The sequence below is a fragment of the Salvia hispanica genome, chromosome 1 (assembly GCF_029641045.1).
Source record: "Salvia hispanica isolate PSC_SH4W2 chromosome 1, Shi_PSC_v1, whole genome shotgun sequence".
NCBI lineage: Eukaryota > Viridiplantae > Streptophyta > Magnoliopsida > Lamiales > Lamiaceae > Salvia > Salvia hispanica.
In genome coordinates this window covers 47,433,706-47,451,007 of record NC_142692.1, presented here as the reverse complement: position 1 = coordinate 47,451,007, position 17,302 = coordinate 47,433,706, and the positions used below count along the sequence as shown (strand labels likewise).

General features: G+C 30.0%; 2 protein-coding genes across 2 annotated transcripts; one reads left to right on the top strand and one right to left on the bottom strand.

The window, feature by feature from the left end:
- Positions 1-8,443: 8,443 nt before the first annotated feature.
- On the top strand, positions 8,444-9,023 carry LOC125220500 (uncharacterized). The gene has a single exon (XM_048122666.2). It carries the CDS (start codon positions 8,462-8,464, stop codon positions 8,942-8,944), a length of 483 nt encoding a protein of 160 aa, XP_047978623.2. The 5' UTR covers positions 8,444-8,461; the 3' UTR covers positions 8,945-9,023.
- Positions 9,024-9,120: 97 nt separating this feature from the next.
- LOC125218832 (arabinosyltransferase RRA3-like) lies at positions 9,121-11,315 on the bottom strand. Its single transcript, XM_048120609.2, has 2 exons — positions 10,934-11,315; positions 9,121-10,470 (listed from the first exon to the last, which is right to left on the bottom strand). The coding sequence occupies exons 1-2, from the start codon at positions 11,108-11,110 to the stop codon at positions 9,358-9,360; spliced, it is 1,290 nt and encodes a 429-aa protein (XP_047976566.2). The 5' UTR covers positions 11,111-11,315; the 3' UTR covers positions 9,121-9,357.
- Between the last annotated feature and the right edge of the window lie 5,987 nt (positions 11,316-17,302).

Genomic DNA, 17,302 nt, shown 5'->3' with positions numbered 1-17,302 from the left:
TTTGAATTGAAATTTTAATAAATAAAATGAACCGTTTCAAACTAAACGTTAATTGACCAGAATTAATTGATATTGTTGCAATATAAAGTAAAACATAAAACTAAGTCTCTATAAATACCCATTCACAAAACAACTTCTTTCAACGAAATTTCAACAATAAAAAATAAGAAGCAAGGAAGGTTGGAGTGATCCAAACTAAACAAGGAATGCAAATTGCTGAATTTGGTTTTGAAATTGGTGAGTATTTTGTAAATTTTATAGTCAAACACAAAGTTACAATATAAGGTACGTGATTTATTTTTGTTTGAAGTTCTTACCTACTAATGGAAGCAAACTGACTGGATGAAAAAAATGACGGCAGTGTATGACAATGGAAGTGCTAGAAAAGATTACCAAAGAAGATGATGGTTATTCATATAACGGAGGCAAAAATAAAAAGTTAGGGAAGAAGATAACTGTAACGTATTAGAGCATATATAAGAGAAGATGGAGGGAAATTCATTAACCTAATTAATTTTTTTTTTCATTGTTTCTTGATTATTGGTATGTCGTTGATTGATTCTTAAGTGATGGAATCATGGAAGCTAATTGAGTTTAGCCTGGAAAGTCAACAATAATTTATAATATTTTAATTTTTACTTTCAATAATATTGATATCATTTGGGTAATTATACGGTGCCAATTGGAAGATTTAGATTATTTCACTACCAAGATTAATCAAATATTGGATGTACATTAAAATTTAATTTCACAATATGAAATTGCAATTTTATTTTTCAATCAGCCTACCATAATGGGGAATGCCTTTGGGCAAATAAGAGGAATTGATGAGATGTGTAATCAATTTAAACATAATAGTTTGCATTACTAAAAATAATCAACAACAAAATTCACTTATGGAAAGCTATTTAAAATTTTTGAAATAACCAAAATAATGATCATAATCAGTTATAGGACTGTTTCCTAATTAATGGAATTGATTGGTAATTATTGCGATTATTGATATGAATTAGGGGTGAGAAAAAAAATCGGAAACCGAATTTCCGAACCGAACCAAACCGAAATTTTGAAATTCGGTTCGGATTTTACAGTTTTCGGTTCGGTTCGGTTCGGAAAATATAAAAATTTCGATTTTTTGGTTCGGTTCGCTTCGGGTGGAAAAAAAAAATCGAAAAACCGAATTATATTTTAACTATAATATTATATATATTTATTCTCTTAATTTAGTATATTATATCATATACTCTCTCCGTCCCGGATAATTCGGATCACTTTGACCGGGCACGAGTTTTAAGAATTATAATGAAAAGTGGGTTGAAAAAGTTAGTGGAATGTGAGTCCTACCTTTATATATTAGTTTTATAATAAAATGTGAGTAGGAATGAGTTAGTGGAATAGGGGTCCACTATCAAAAATGGTAAAATTGAAGTGGGACAAATTATGTGGGACGGACCGAAATGAAAAACTGGGACGAATTATCCGGGATGGAGGGAGTATATAATATATATTCTTTTAATATATTTTAATATAAGTATGTATTATATATGTTCTATTAATTTTATATTCTATTAGTATACATAAAATAAAATAAATTATATATATATATATATATATATATATATATATATATATATATTAAGGGTCATGTTCTAATGTTTATAGCACCCTAATCCAAAATCAAGACTAAATATTCACCCTTAGATTTTAAAATGAATGGATGAGATTAAATCTTACGAATCTCAATAAATAGTAGACAAAATATCAACAAAAGGGTAATATCGTCATTATGTTATCATATGATAATTTTCGTGAATGTTTTTTTATATCAACATAGTGTGTTACAAATATCAACACTAGTACAAGAAAATATCAACACATATTTATTGAGATTTTTACATGGTTTTATTGAGATTTTTTGATGTATTTATTGATAAAAATCTGGTTATCAACATTTACGAAAACTAAAATAAAAAATATCAAATTTCATCATCCGAATGTCGTCGGAACATATGCAATTGAGATCTCGTTGGAATCCTTATAAAATTATCTTTAATTTGATATATTTTTTGCAAAAAAATAATTTAAATCGAGAGAATTACGTAAATTTAAAGTTTTAAGATGATTTTAATGAGAGAAAATTGACATTAATACCCTCTAATTTTATTTATTAATTTTCTTAATTAAAAATATAATCCATGTGGCATTATTTCAACCACTAGATCTTCTAATCTAATGGTTAAGATTTAGTCTTAGTTTGGGATTGCTAATTAGTTAGCAATTGCTAATTAGTTAGCAATTGCATATGTTCCGACGACATTCAGATGATGAAATTTGATATTTTTTATTTTAGTTTTCGTAAATGTTGATAATCAGATTTTTATCAACAAATACATAAAAAAATCTCAATAAATATGTGTTGATATTTTCTTGTACTAGTGTTGATATTCTTATGTCATATTGTTGATGTTTGTAATACACTATGTTGATATAAAAAAACATTCACGAAAATTATCATATGATAACATAATAACGATATTACCCTTTTGTTGATATTTTGTCTACTTTTTATTGAGATTCGTAAGATTTAATCTCATCCACTCATTTTAAAATCTAAGGGTGGAGATTTGGTCTTGATTTTGGATTAGGGTGCTATAAGCATTAGAATATGACCCTATATTAATATATACTATTTATTTATTTATTTTTTTATTTTTATAATTTTGGTTTTTTCGGTTTGGTTCGATTTTTTGGTTATTTCGATTTTTCGGTTCGGTTCAATTTTAATTTTAGCCTAAATTCGGTTTTTCGGGTTCGGTTCGGTTTGGGCGAGAAACCGAACCGAAACCCGAATGCACACCCCTGCTATTATGAATTGCTTAGTGAGATTAATGAGGTTATTTTGTTAAAATGTTTTTTATTTTATTTTATGAACATTGGATTTAAGGCGTAACTTAAATAAATTGCATAATAAATATAAGTATGTTTAATATATATTTTAATTTGCAAACTTTGTAATTTATTGAATAAATTATAATTTAATATATAAATTAATGATAAAATGATGTGGGTTTATGCAATTGGAAAAATATATTCCAAAGTAAGTGGATGTAGAATATATTTTGTTTATAATTTTATAAAATTATTTCACAAAATCAAATAAGTAAAAAATAAAATGGGTCGTGCATCGCACGAGAGTGATACTAGTATTATATTAGAATGTGAGTGAAGTGAGTTAGTTAAATGTGAGACATATTTACCATTTATGATTAAAATTAAATGTGACTTTTATTGTGAGACAAAACGAAATAGCAAAATATAACTCTTATTATTTAACAGAGGGATTACTATATTGATTCAAGACAAGACGGACTCGGCTCCACAGTATGTGCGAGCTCGTAAGGAGTGCGGCTCTTAATAGTGAAAGTGAGATCGTACTACTATTAGTTAGAGAGTTTAGTAGCATATTGATATAGTATCATGTTTTATATTATTGCAGCGAGCAACGGAGCTAGGATTTTAACACAAGGGGTTCTAAGTCTAAATATATTTCAGTGTTTTCATTGTCAGAAGCAACTGCAATATGGGCGGCGGGAGAATGTGAGAAGTATTGATGTTATTGAGCTAGAAAGAACAACTAATTAGTGACTCATGCAAATGAGCTACAAATAACTAACTGATTAGTGATTAGTGATTAGTGCATGATAGAGTCTAGATATATACTTGCGTCAGTCAATCGAAATTGCCCAGTTGTTGAAGGAGGCGACAATGTCGAGAAAACAACAATGATAGAAACCAAAAAATATACATATAATAACACACTGTTTTTATTTTCTAAAATAATCAATGTCAATTTTTACTAGATAGGTCAAGATATTCATCTTATTTTATCAATATTAAAATTTATTTTCCCACCGTCCCACCATAAAGGAGGTGCTTTTTTTAAGTATTAGTTTAATTTTTAAAGAGTTAAAGTAAAGAGAGAGGTTTAGCTAAGAGAAATAATAATATAGAGAATAATGCTTAAAAGAAGTATCTCACTTATGATTTGATGGGGAGTAACATAAAATTTATGAATAATAATCATTCCAAAAAAATTATATTTCACATAAAAGATAAAATGTACAGAAACCATATTAATGACATAGAAAAAATATAATAACATTCTAAGAAAGAGCCATATTTACCAGAAATGTAAAATAAATAAGTAGACAAAACATGAAAAATATACAGAAACATTGAGGTAATAATTTAAAAAATACTAACATATTTCACAGAAAATACAAAAAAAAAAATGTACATAAAATATTAAGAAAGAAAACATATATACTAAGAAAACAAAACCAAGAAAAAATGAGGTACTAAGAAACAAATAGTAGTACAATGAATAAAATGGGCCTCAGAGTGTCAATCCCACGACCCAAAATAAATGGGCCTCAGAGTGTCAATCCCACAACCCAAAACAAATGGGCCTAATTTAATTTCTATTGTTAATCAACATATGACCGTGCACGAATAAGAATGGGCAAACGATTAATTCGTATTAGAAGTTGATGTTATTACTAATGATTTTTCATGATTTATAAACGTATTTTCACTTTCAAAATTAAAAAAGTATATATATATTTCAGTTGGCTCATGCTTTATAAATAAAAAGTGATCGAACTTTCCAAACGAGTACATCATTTTTGTATCAAAAGAGGATACTAGATAAAAATAGTTCAGATGTAGTACTTTGAATTTTCTATCAGATATTATATTAACGTTAACATATTCTTATTAAATTAATTACTCAACAGTTATTTTCCTGCATAATTTTTATGTTATCTAGTTAGATCTCATACGAATTAAACAATAAACACTACTACTATTATTTCACTATACACTTAAACAAAATTTAAAAATATTTATAATCTATCCATTTTCTAAAAATAGAAATTCTTTCCTTTATCAGTTCTTAAAAATAGAAACTCTCAATTTTAGAAAATGGATCTCATAATCGACTAATACTAATTTCACTACTTTTTCTCTTCATCTCTCTTACTTCACCAATTTTGCATTAAACCCGTGCTGTTTCCAAAGTTCATATTTTTAGGCACTACTCCTTCCGTCCCTCAAAAGAGTCAAATCTGATATGAGCACGAGTTTCAAGAGGACAGTGATAAATTAACAAAAAATGTATGTACAAAGTTGGACATTTTAGGTAATTTACATACAAAATAAAATTATAATTATTAACTAATTTGCTGTATTACATAATTACCCTCCTATAATAATTTAGGAAAGCGTTATCCTTCATCAACGTTTATATATTTAGTAATTGATTTACTACATAATCAATGGCATAGTTTGTTATCAATAATGTTGAATCGATCTATTCAATTAGGTAGATAATATTAGTTGCATAATTTCTTCTTCCATTAACAACAAAAAGGATATTTCTTCATTCCATTTACTCTAAATTTAAACTCTTCCGTACAAACTGAATTATATCTTTTAAATTAACTTCGGCATTTCATTATTTTATCATTAAATCAATTTTACAATTCTGAGTTATAAAAATGACTACCTACATATATAAGTAATTTTTTAATATTATCATCTATCAAAATAATAAATAATAATAATCATTCACATCCAATTATTTCATTATTAAATCATCTTTAAATATCTAAGTTATAACGACTACAAGCATATGCAATTGAAATCTTATTGTTATCATCTAACTAAATAATCATATTCGTTCACATCCATATACTTATTAATAAATAATCTTTAAAATTCAAAAATATAAAATTAACTATTGTAATAATATCTTAGTGTATCATCCAAAGAAACAATTATAGTCATCCACATCCGATTATTTTATTAATATATAATTCTTAAAATCTTAAGTTATAAATGACTACATACATATTTAATTATTTTCTTAGTGTTTTCATCCAATTAAATACAAAATAATAATAGTCATTCGCATCCAATTATTTCATTATTAAATCATCTTAAAAATCATAAGTTAATAAAAGCAACATCATGTGTATATAATTAATTTCTTAGTGTTATCATCTAACTAAATAATCGTGTCATTCCATCCACATATTTTATTAATAAACAATCTTTAAAATTCCAAACTATAAAAACAACTACATGTGTATAGAATAATTTCTTAGTATTGTCATCCAAAGAAATATTATAGTCATTCACATCCAATTATTTTATTATTATATAATTCTTAAAATTAAAAATTATAAAAATGACTACACGCATATATGATTAATTTCTTAGTGTTATCCTCCAATGAAATAAAAAATAGTAATGTCCATTCGCATCCAATTATTTTATTATTAACTCACTTTACAATTCTAAGTTACCAAAACGATTATATACGCATATAATTAATTTCTTAGTGTTATCATTCAACGAATTACAAAATAATTATAGCCGTTTGCATCCAACTATTTTATTATCAAACTATCTTTAAATTCTAAGTTATAAAAATGATCACTACATATGTATATAATTAAAATCTTAGAGTTATCATAGTGTTCGAATCCAATTATTTTATTTAATTCTTAAACTTCTAAAGTATAAAATGAGTATATACATGCATACTTAATTTCGTAATACTAACATTACACAAAATAAATATTGGCATTTGCAAACATTTGTAGTCTTTATTCTATTATTCCTATAAATTAGAATTAACATTATTATAGTAATGTAATAGCACAAGTCATGTTGGAGACTTGGAGTCTGGGATACCTATTTTCTCTTTTTAACTTATACTACTACAGTACTCCGTCCGTCCCATAAAAATTGAGACAAAACTTTTAGGCACGGAGATTAAGAATTTATATTAAATAAATAGGAGAGATGAAAAAAATAGGAAAGATAAGAGAGAGTAAAGTAAATGATGGAATAAAATAAGAGTGATTAGATGTTTTGTCTTTTGTTAAAAAAGAAAATGTCTCAACTTGTTGGGACGGACTAAAAAGGAATACGACTCAACTTTTATGGGACGAAGGGAGTACTATTTTTTCCGTTTAAATTTACATACGAAATTAATTTAAATTAAAAGTAACAATGTTTTCATCTGTTTGCTTTTTGTTATATTCTTATCATTTTGTAAATTTTAATGTTAACAAGTGGGAAATTATTTATTTTATGTTTCGTTCTTTTCATAAATTTATAATAAAAAAAAATAATTTTTTTTGGGTTTTTTCATAAATTTCTGTAAAAAATTAATTTATAATTATTGAATAATAATATTTACATTTAATTTTATAGTTGTTTGAGTGCAATCTAAGAATAAGAAACAATTAGAATTTTGAAGCTAATATGATTCCACGCTAAATAAAAACACCAAATACATAGGATTAAAATGGTGGAGAAAACCTAATGCATTACCGTTTTCAAATTTTTTGTCGCCAGTGATCTTCCATATTTTCAAATTTTCCATATATAGTCTATGTAATTTAAGAGTGATTTAACTTTACAAATATAACAAAAGGGTAATTATGTGAAGAAATAGTAGTTAATAAGAAAACCGGTTTAAAAAGAAGGGGCATTTTGTATGTACAATTTTTGTTAATTTATCTTTACTCGTTTCAAGAAATATAAAGAATAGTGAGTTGAAAAAGTTAGTGGTATATGAAGTCCACTTTTTTTTTTAGTCTGGTGTTATAATAGAATGCAAGTGAAGTGGGTTAGTGGAATGTTGGACCTAATTATCATTTATGGTAAAGTGAAATGAGATTCTTATTATAAAATGGACTGAAATGACAAAATGCGACTCTTATTGTGGGACGGGGAGCATATTATTCAAATGGCATATCTTTGTTTTAAATAGGAGACGTGTTACAAGAAATGATATACGTATATCATGAAAATAAAGTTCAATAGCTATTTTGAAACAAAATACGGTTTAGTATCGCTGTTGATACAAAGTAAAGATATGCAAATAATTACTGATACGCAAACTTGCAAATAATCACTATGTTAATTTGAATGGATTTAATGGCATTAAGCAGAAATTAAGGGAAAAAATTAGTGGCAAGCAAGAATTATACTGAGTCCTATGAGAATCTCTAGAACAGTGATGAATGTAAATAAGGAATGGTTAGACAACTTTCGTATAGTTATTTTGTTGTCTAAAAAACACAATCACATTCGTACTATTTTATATAAGACCAAAATATCAAAAATATGTAGAGTTGCAATGCTAATTAATACGAGCATCACATATATGCAGTTGTGGATCCACTGACTTGTTCAAAACATTTTTCTCGATCATTAAAAGGACACATATTCAACAACCCTACTAATCCAAGCATGCCTTCAAACTAACTCTCTAGAATGCAGTCTCTGTGAACACCTCTCTCTCTCTCTTCACAGAATGCACACTCCACAACCACAAACAATGCACAAACAACTCCATTTGCACTAACAAGCACTTCAAATAATAATGGAAATGGGACTGGTACAAGAAAAAAGGCAGTCTAGTGTTTTGAAGATGAAGTTGGTGGCAGAGATACTGACCGGGAATCTGTTCTACGTCGAGGTGGGAGAGGATGCCACCGTAGCTGATCTCAAGAAAGCAATCGGGAAGCAAGAAAATCTACCCGGGGATCGCCTCATTCTGCTGCTGGATGCTGAGGAGCGTTATTCGTTGGATAAAGACGAAGCTTTTCTTAAAGATTATGGGGTTGAAGATAGCTCCCACATCTACGTCTTCTTCCGACCCCAGGAAAATGTTGCTGTTGCCTCTGCTTCTCCTTCGACTCCAAAGGAGTCTGCCTCCAGTGAACCTTCACACTCCATGGATTCTGCGACTGGAGTTACAAATGCGGATAATACAGATGAGGCCAATGAAGACGAAGAAGCTCCACGCCACAAGAATGCTACAGACGAGGCGAATGAGCCTCCTGCCTCAGTTGATCAAGAATGAATGTTCAATTTTTGACAGAATATATATAATCTTAATAACTAGTAGTCGATTCTATCAGTGTTTTTCACCGTTAAGTTTCCTGAACGAATGAAATTTTTACCTAATATATGCAGTTCTTATAATAATCTACACTTCTAAGAGAAGAATAATGCGAAACATTCAAAGAGAGTAAACACTGATCAAACAGGAAAACTTTGATATGTATAGAAATTCATACAGTAAAAAAAATACATTACATGAAACAGAAGGTAGAACTGATGTAGCACAAGAAAACAAAGTTTGGAAGGAAAATGAGATGTTTCAAATGACATTTCGCAAAATACACAGCTCCAAGAGGGGGATTCTCTGCTGAGATGATCTGTGTACACTTGAAATAAACACCGAAGAAGTGGCTTTATCATGACTTCAACTCTTCACTGAGATCCATCAGGAAAGGGGTCTATAGCATCTTGTTTGCCATTCAAGTAGAAATCTACAATAGCTTTCATTCTTGGATATTTATCAGGATGGTAATTCACATGAACGATAACAGGCTTGATTTTTTTCAGAGTGGCATCTTTCCGCACAGTCTTGAAAAGGACCTTGCTGTTCATAAAGAGATAAAAATCCATAGTTCTCTTGGAAGCATGAAGCCCAATATAACCAGGATGAGAAGGGAAGAAGAGCTCTTCATTGAAAACGGCTTGATCCCAAGCATCTTCCCGTGCAAGCCTTCCAGTCACACGATCTAGCAGCTCAATAGAAGGGACAGTGGGCCTTATATAGAAGAAACCGGAATTAAAGACCCATATCCTCATTGTGTGAGCATATCGAGCCCAACCCATCGCAGGCTCGTCAGAAACATCATTGTACCCATAAGCAGTCATATTATTGTGACCATCTGACATAGACTCCACATCGGAGTCTCTATGCAAATGATCGAAAGGATTCTGCAAGAATACTATATCTACATCTGAAAGAAGAACACCATAGCCCAACTGCAGAAATTCCCTCAGTATATGAAACTTCAGGCCAGATACGGCATGATTTCCACCACCCTTTCCAATAGCGTCAACAGATTCATCTCGATCCCTCTTGTACACAGGGACATCGTTTGCCTTGCAGAGCTCTAGAATCTCATCATCTAAGGCTACCACCAGATAGTTAGGAATCTTGGCTTTCTTAATGTATGTGAACCAAAGTTCAAGCATTTCTTTGACATTCGAATTGGCAAGAGCAACTATAATCTCTTTCCTAACAGCAACCTTAGCCAAGATCTTTGCAAGTCTAGGGTTTACAGTTTCATCAGGAACGACAGTTGGATTCGTCCTTAGACTCTTAACGGTACCAAAGGGTCCAGCCTTATGTGGTTCATTCAGCACCTTAACTTGGTCATGCGCCAGTCGGTTCCCCTGCTCAGCGAACCTCATCTTTTCATTCAACTCCTTCACTTGTCTCTTCAATTCAGCATTCTTATCAGATAACCTCCTAATATCCGACTTCAGAAGATCTATCTTCTCAGTCGATTCACATGATGCCGCATCAACCTATGCACCAATCCACAACATAGATAAGATCTTTATAAATCCTTATATCCCATAAACTAACTGATATATTGTGCATCAATAACGCCAGAAAATCAATTCATCTTTCACCACAGCAATACAAAATCATCAAAAAATACAGTCACAGAGAACCACTCAAGTGACTCAACACATTTTACTTGTTAATGCCATAATTAAATAAAGCACTCTACATTCATAAATTTGGTGTAATGACTCTAATTCAACAAAATGATAGTACTTAGCATACATTTATATTAAATGATGAAAACTCAATTTGATTTTGATCTGATAAAACGAACAAATGCAGAGAGAGTCAACTTCTCCCCAACTACTCATGCATTTCTAGAACTTGTTTAAGCACAGTCGTATCAAAAAACATGGCTGAAAGTCAACACTATAAGGCAAAATCAACGGCAGCAAACGAATTCAATTAAAAACAGCGCACCTCCGAATTAGAATCGGAAACATGGCGGACTTTAGTGAGCTGGTTTGTGGAGAAGAATCCATGGGGGAACAAAAATGCAAACACGCATCCGACGGCTACTCCGATCCCAATCGCCGCAATAATCTGTGATCCGCGGAGTGATGACTGCAAATTCTTCACCCTCCGCCCTAACGCCATTTCAAACTATCAACGAATTTTTTCAAACGTGAATTGCACTCAATCGTTAAACAAAAAACAGAATTAATGTCATCGCATCATTGGTCATCTTCTCAATTAATGAAAAATCGAGAGTTGGAATTCTGGCGTGAGCATTTTTTTCTTCAATGCTTTGTATAATCCAGTTTTTTCAGTGCAATTTTCTTTATTTCATGTTTTCAACAGAAGTGGTTTATACGTGGGTTTAGAGAATTGTAGAGAGGAATGATTCTATGTTTCGCGTTGCGTCTGTACAATATGTTTCTTCGATGCTATTGGTTTACTGAACGTGGAGATGAAAGTTGACTATGTGACTAGGTCATATCCAGCTCTGCCAAATTCCATTGACTAATAAGATTAGGTATTTATAAATGAATTAATTTAGTGTTATAGAATTTCATAGTAGACTTAACAACGTTTATTAAGCATGGTATTACTTCTAATAAATGAGTACATATAAAAGTCATCGCGAATTGACATTTCATCTAATAATTTATGATAACTAGTAAGATGACTCTTTAACTTTTAATTCTTTCTGTAGATGATACATTAGGAAATGAATCATGACATAACTTTTCTTTTAAGTCATAATGTTGAACTATATTAATTTATAAAATATATTAATATCAGTTGACATCATAAAACATACTCTCTCCATCCCATTGAAGATGGTCCACTTTCCTTTTTAGTTTGTCCCAACTAAGATGACACATTACTTAAAATGAATCTATTTTATTCTATCTCTCTTACTTTACTCTCTCCTCTCAACACACAAAATAAAATTGCATAAAATCCCGTGCCGCCTAAGAAAAGGGTCATCTTCCTTGAGACGGAGGGAGTATGTCATTTTTTTTACTAAATATCAATAGTTCAGTGATTTATGATTAACAGTTTACTGTTTTTGGTATCAATTGATATTAGTGTAATGTATAAGAGAACTAATATCATTTTTTAACTAAATATCAGTTCGTTGATTTGATTATCAGTTTATTGTTTATAATGCCAATTGATATTAATATAATGTATTAGAGAATTAATACGATTTCAGTTTTCATTTTAAAAAAACATTCCATGTGAAACACTCCTTGTTACACTTTTTAAATACATGTCCATTTTTAATCGGCTTGTTTAATTTTATAAAAGAAAATGAATTATAAAAATTAATAAAATATAAGTCAACTTCTATACATTGGTCATATAATAAAATGTAAGTAAATGGATTAAATAGAGTACTTCCATCTGAAACCGATCCATAATGAACCTTTCCTTCCTTGCACGTAGACTAACTACAGAGCTAACGCTTTTGTGATCGCTACTAGAATCATTTCTCTATGTCGAATCCCGATATGCGAAAAATGATACGATAAATTCTAAAGAACTTATATACCGAACTAGGGAAACACGTGGAAATATACCGGTTTCATACTCGTATAAATTGAATTATTAACACTAGATGATGGATTCTGATTCAAGAATTGGATCGGGGCGTGCAAAGATAAAACAATTGGGCTAAAGTGTGATTTGGGCCTTGACTTATTAAAACTAGTCCTATAAATTTTACTATGGGTACCCACGTTTTCATATGTAATTTATAAAGAAAAAAAACGTAGAACTGAAGCAGCAAAAACAAATCAATGTCATTCCAACAGACAATAGTTGATGCAAAAAAAAAAAAAAAACATCAAAATCGATTCCAAATGTTATTGCTTACTAAGGAAACAAAAGACATGGATTAACAATCACGCTGGCAGATGCAAACGCGACCGCGAAATCCAGGGTCTGTACCACAGAAACCAGAGGGATTAAAGCCTCGATAATCTTTGTTACATTTGTTCTTGCAACAATTATAATTGCAGGTTTTTATGCTGCATGTCAGGAACACTGATGAACACCTCCCTGCTCTCAAACTACCAACAATCTTCTCCTCTCCCACCATTCTACTCTCACTCATGCCTGAACTCAAAACAAGGCTCATCATCAACAACATACTTGCTGCCAAAAACCTGCTCATTTTGTATACTCCTAGCTCAATTTCAGTACATTGCTTTGAACAAATGCATTTACAGTCCCATTTTATACATTAAAAAAACATGATTTGTCTTAATTAAGTTGTTGATATTCTCAATACTACAATAGTAATTATGAATTAATGCCTGATAACGTATGATATTCTTGCTTGCAAAATAATGTTAATTTCTTTAATTTGAGTGCCCATGCTAGAACAACCAAAATTTTCCGAATTTTATGAATTTTTGCCATTCATTTTGTGTTATTATATGGTAATAACATTATTTTCGAGGTATTAATGATCCATCGATGAATTAACACAATTTAATTTTGGTAAGGAGTGGTGTGGTGATAGAGCGACTCCAGTTGGTGTAGTTAAAACTGATTGACGTTTGAGGAGCAATTTGTATGACTTTTTTTTTTATGTACATAGTAGTATTAAATAGTAATAGTACGTGAATTTAAGGAGTTGTTCTGTTTACAAGATTATATCTCATGATTAAATAAAGAGATTGAATCTCATAACTTAATGATTAAATAAAGAGATTGAATCTCATAACTTAATTTTAAATGGATAATTATATAATAATTAGTCGTCATAGACACGTTCCTCTAACTAAATAATCTTACAACTAAATATATACTAGATGAATTATCATATATGATAACTGTTCATGACAATCTAACGACATCTTAGGAAAATACCGTGTATGTATAAATTGAATGAATATTTGTAGTAATTTACTCTCTCCGTCCCGAATAATTCGTCCCACTTTGACCGGACACGAATTTTAAGAAATGTAATGAAAAGTGAGTTGAAAAAGTTAGTGGAATGTGAGTCCTACTTTTATATATTAGTTTTATAATAAAATGTAAGTAGGAATGAGTTAGTGGAATATGAGGTCTATTACCAAAAATGGTAAAAAGTTAAAGGGGACAGATTATGTGGGACGGATCGAAATGAAAAAATGGGACAAATTATCCAGGACGGAGGGAGTATTTCCTAACCTAATTTAGAAATAAATATTTTTTTATCTTTAGAAGATGGACATTAATTACTTTTAAATACTCTACATTAATAACAAGTAGCTTATAATTAAATATTTTAATTATATCAAGAGGTATATTTAAATAGTTTTAATTCTGAAAATCAAATCATCTACGTGGGCCGTGGCGATAATAAAAACAAATGTATATACACTCTCATTTTATATAAGAAACGTACCCATAGTTTTGATGATAATAAAAAGAAATTAAATAAATAAGACGACATTTTAGTTAATTAAGCGAGAGGGTTGTATTTTTTATTATAGCGTACACATTTAGTTAATTAAACAGTGGATACTCAGAATTAGATTGATGCCTCAAAATTAATTGATCAATGATCCCGATTTAAGCTCTATTGGAAATGTTTTGTACTGATTGGTTTGTATTTTTTATAATGCCGTACACGACCCATTAATCACACATGATTTGAAGCCATCCAAAAATTGTACGTTTATTTTGTCATGGATCGGGTTAGCCATAATTAACTTTCCCGTTCGATAAATTTTTGAACAATCATGAATTGATAAAGTTGTGAAACAAATATTATACATATAAGATTTGAATTGAATTGTTGGGAAGGAAAATGGTGATGACAATTAAATGTGGGAACAAGCACAAATAAGCTCAATATGTTTAGCAGCAACACAGGTTGCGCAGTCATCTTCTTCGTCGTCGTCTTCGCGGGACCAGTTGTTTGTTCGTCAGGGGTGTTTGCTACAAAGCAACCGTGGCTGACTAAGCAATGGATTCAACACCCACATTTGTCATAGTTCCTCTATCAATTTTCTGCAACATAATCCCACCCTTATTCCATCTTTCTTAATCTTGGCAATCATTCCAATCCCCCTCGTCTTGTTCCCACTTAAAAGCATCAAAACACAGCATAGGTATAGGGCTGGTATGTGTCCTACTTCAGATGCCATGGTGAATTTTCGGAGAGCTAGTGCATAGTTTTTCTTGGTGAAAAAATCCAACTGTCACGCCAAACAAATATATATGTTAACTTATTTTTCCTATTTCAAATTTAATGAGTATATATTTTTTGTGTAGTTTAGAAATATATACTCACCAGTGCTTTCCTATACCAGATTTCAGGATTATAGCTTTCTTTGCATTTGTTGAGAAACTTTTGTTTCTTCTCATATAATGGACTCCATTCAACAATTGGAAATTTTTCTAAACTTGCATGCCGGTAGATGTATGAATCTTCAGTAATTTCACTTAATTCTTTACAATTGCGGCCCAAAAATAAATACATCATTAATTAAGTAAAGTTAATTATGAGTAAATAAAAGCACATACAACGGCATAATTAATTGAATATAAACAACTAGCTAGGGCCATATTTCAAAAAGAAAAGTTTGATCATCTTGTATTAAGATTTATCATGTCTAAAAATAGGATTTGCTAATATTATGATCCATTCTAACTTTAAATATTAAACAACGTTGCAGTTTTCATAAAATTGTACGTAGTTAAAGATATTCAAGAGAGTAAAATAAAATCAGCCAATTTTGAGAAACAAGTAAGCAAATCAACCGTGAAAATTTAGACATACCTTAGCATTATACCTTTGCTTAATGCTAGAGATATCGGCTGCGGAAGATGCTGCAACTCGAGCTAGAATATGCGTCGTCAATTCACGAGGAATGGTTTGAAGATATGAAACTTTGTTCTTCTTTATAAATCTCCTCATCCTCATGATTGATAATTCTCCGTCTTTAGGCGTCTTGTATAGGGACTACAATTTTATAGATGGTTTGATTCCTAATCCAACTCCAACATGGAAAATAGTTGAGTTTATTTTAGGAAATTTACCTTTTGAGTACTTATTAAAACTCATGCAGTTTGTTGTGGATTTGTACATACATATACTATTTTGTTTCCTTATTTCAGATCGTGGATGGTAATTCAACAAAGAGAAATTTCTAGAATGAATTTTTAATATAAATTTCTAGACGTTTTGTATTAGTTTTGGATCTTGATTAGGGATTGATTACTAATCAAACTCGAACATGGAAAAGTTTCAGTGGTGGGTTTATTTTAGGAAACTTAGCTTTCGTAAATATTGTAAATTTGTAATTTTAAAAGCTCCACACTTTAATATAATTATGGAATCTGCAATAGTTTGTTTCCTTAATTGAGATCTTAATTCGACGGTGTGGACGGAAATTCAGATTCACCTCATATGTTTCAACTATGAGATATTTCTACAATGATATTTAATTATATTGTTACATTTTTAATTAAGAAACGTTTTTAATTATCTAGTCTAATAGTATCAAAATAGAGTAAAATCTAAATTTGGTCATCTACATTATTTTAAAAAATTGATTTCATTGTCTTTACCTTCTAATCCTAATTCCTAAATAATGGTAACTTTTGATTATGTATAAAATATTGTAAATTGTATAGTAAGTTTGTTTCCAGCTTCTAATCATAAAAGTAAATAAGGAGTATACTTTAGTTATAATTAGCAGTTTTATGACAAAAATTGATAGTCAATTGTGTGTTAGTCATTAGTTAATTAATTATCATTCTAATTAACTAGAATAGTGAATTCATTATCAATTTTATAGAAAGATAGCATTTCACTTTGAGCAATTTGTACTCCCTCCGTCCCGGGTTAGTCGCACGTTTACTGTTGGGCACGGAGGTTAAGAAATTATATTAAATAAATAGGAGAGATGAAAAAAGTAGGAAAGATAAGAGAGAGTAAAGTAAATGTTAGAATAAAAAAAAAGTGATTAGATGTTTTGTCTTTTGTTAAAAAAGGAAAGAGTGCAAATAACTTGGGACGCCCAAAAAGGAAACTAGTGCAAGTAACGCCGGACGGAGGGAGTATTACTTTTTTTAACACCAAAACTCAAGTTCTTTCTTTTTTCTAAAAAAATAACACTAATATAGTAACACAATTACTCTCTCGTACCTTTGTTTCTCGTTTTTTTCTTCTTCTTTAATTTTATATTTATTTATTTATTTATTTATTATTATTATTTTATTTTTTATTTTTTTATTTTTGTTTCCTCTCCACTTAATTTTTAAAATTTATTTTTCTTAAATCTCATACACAAAAGAAATGTGCAGGACAAAAGGGTAAATAAAACTAAAAAATTAAAT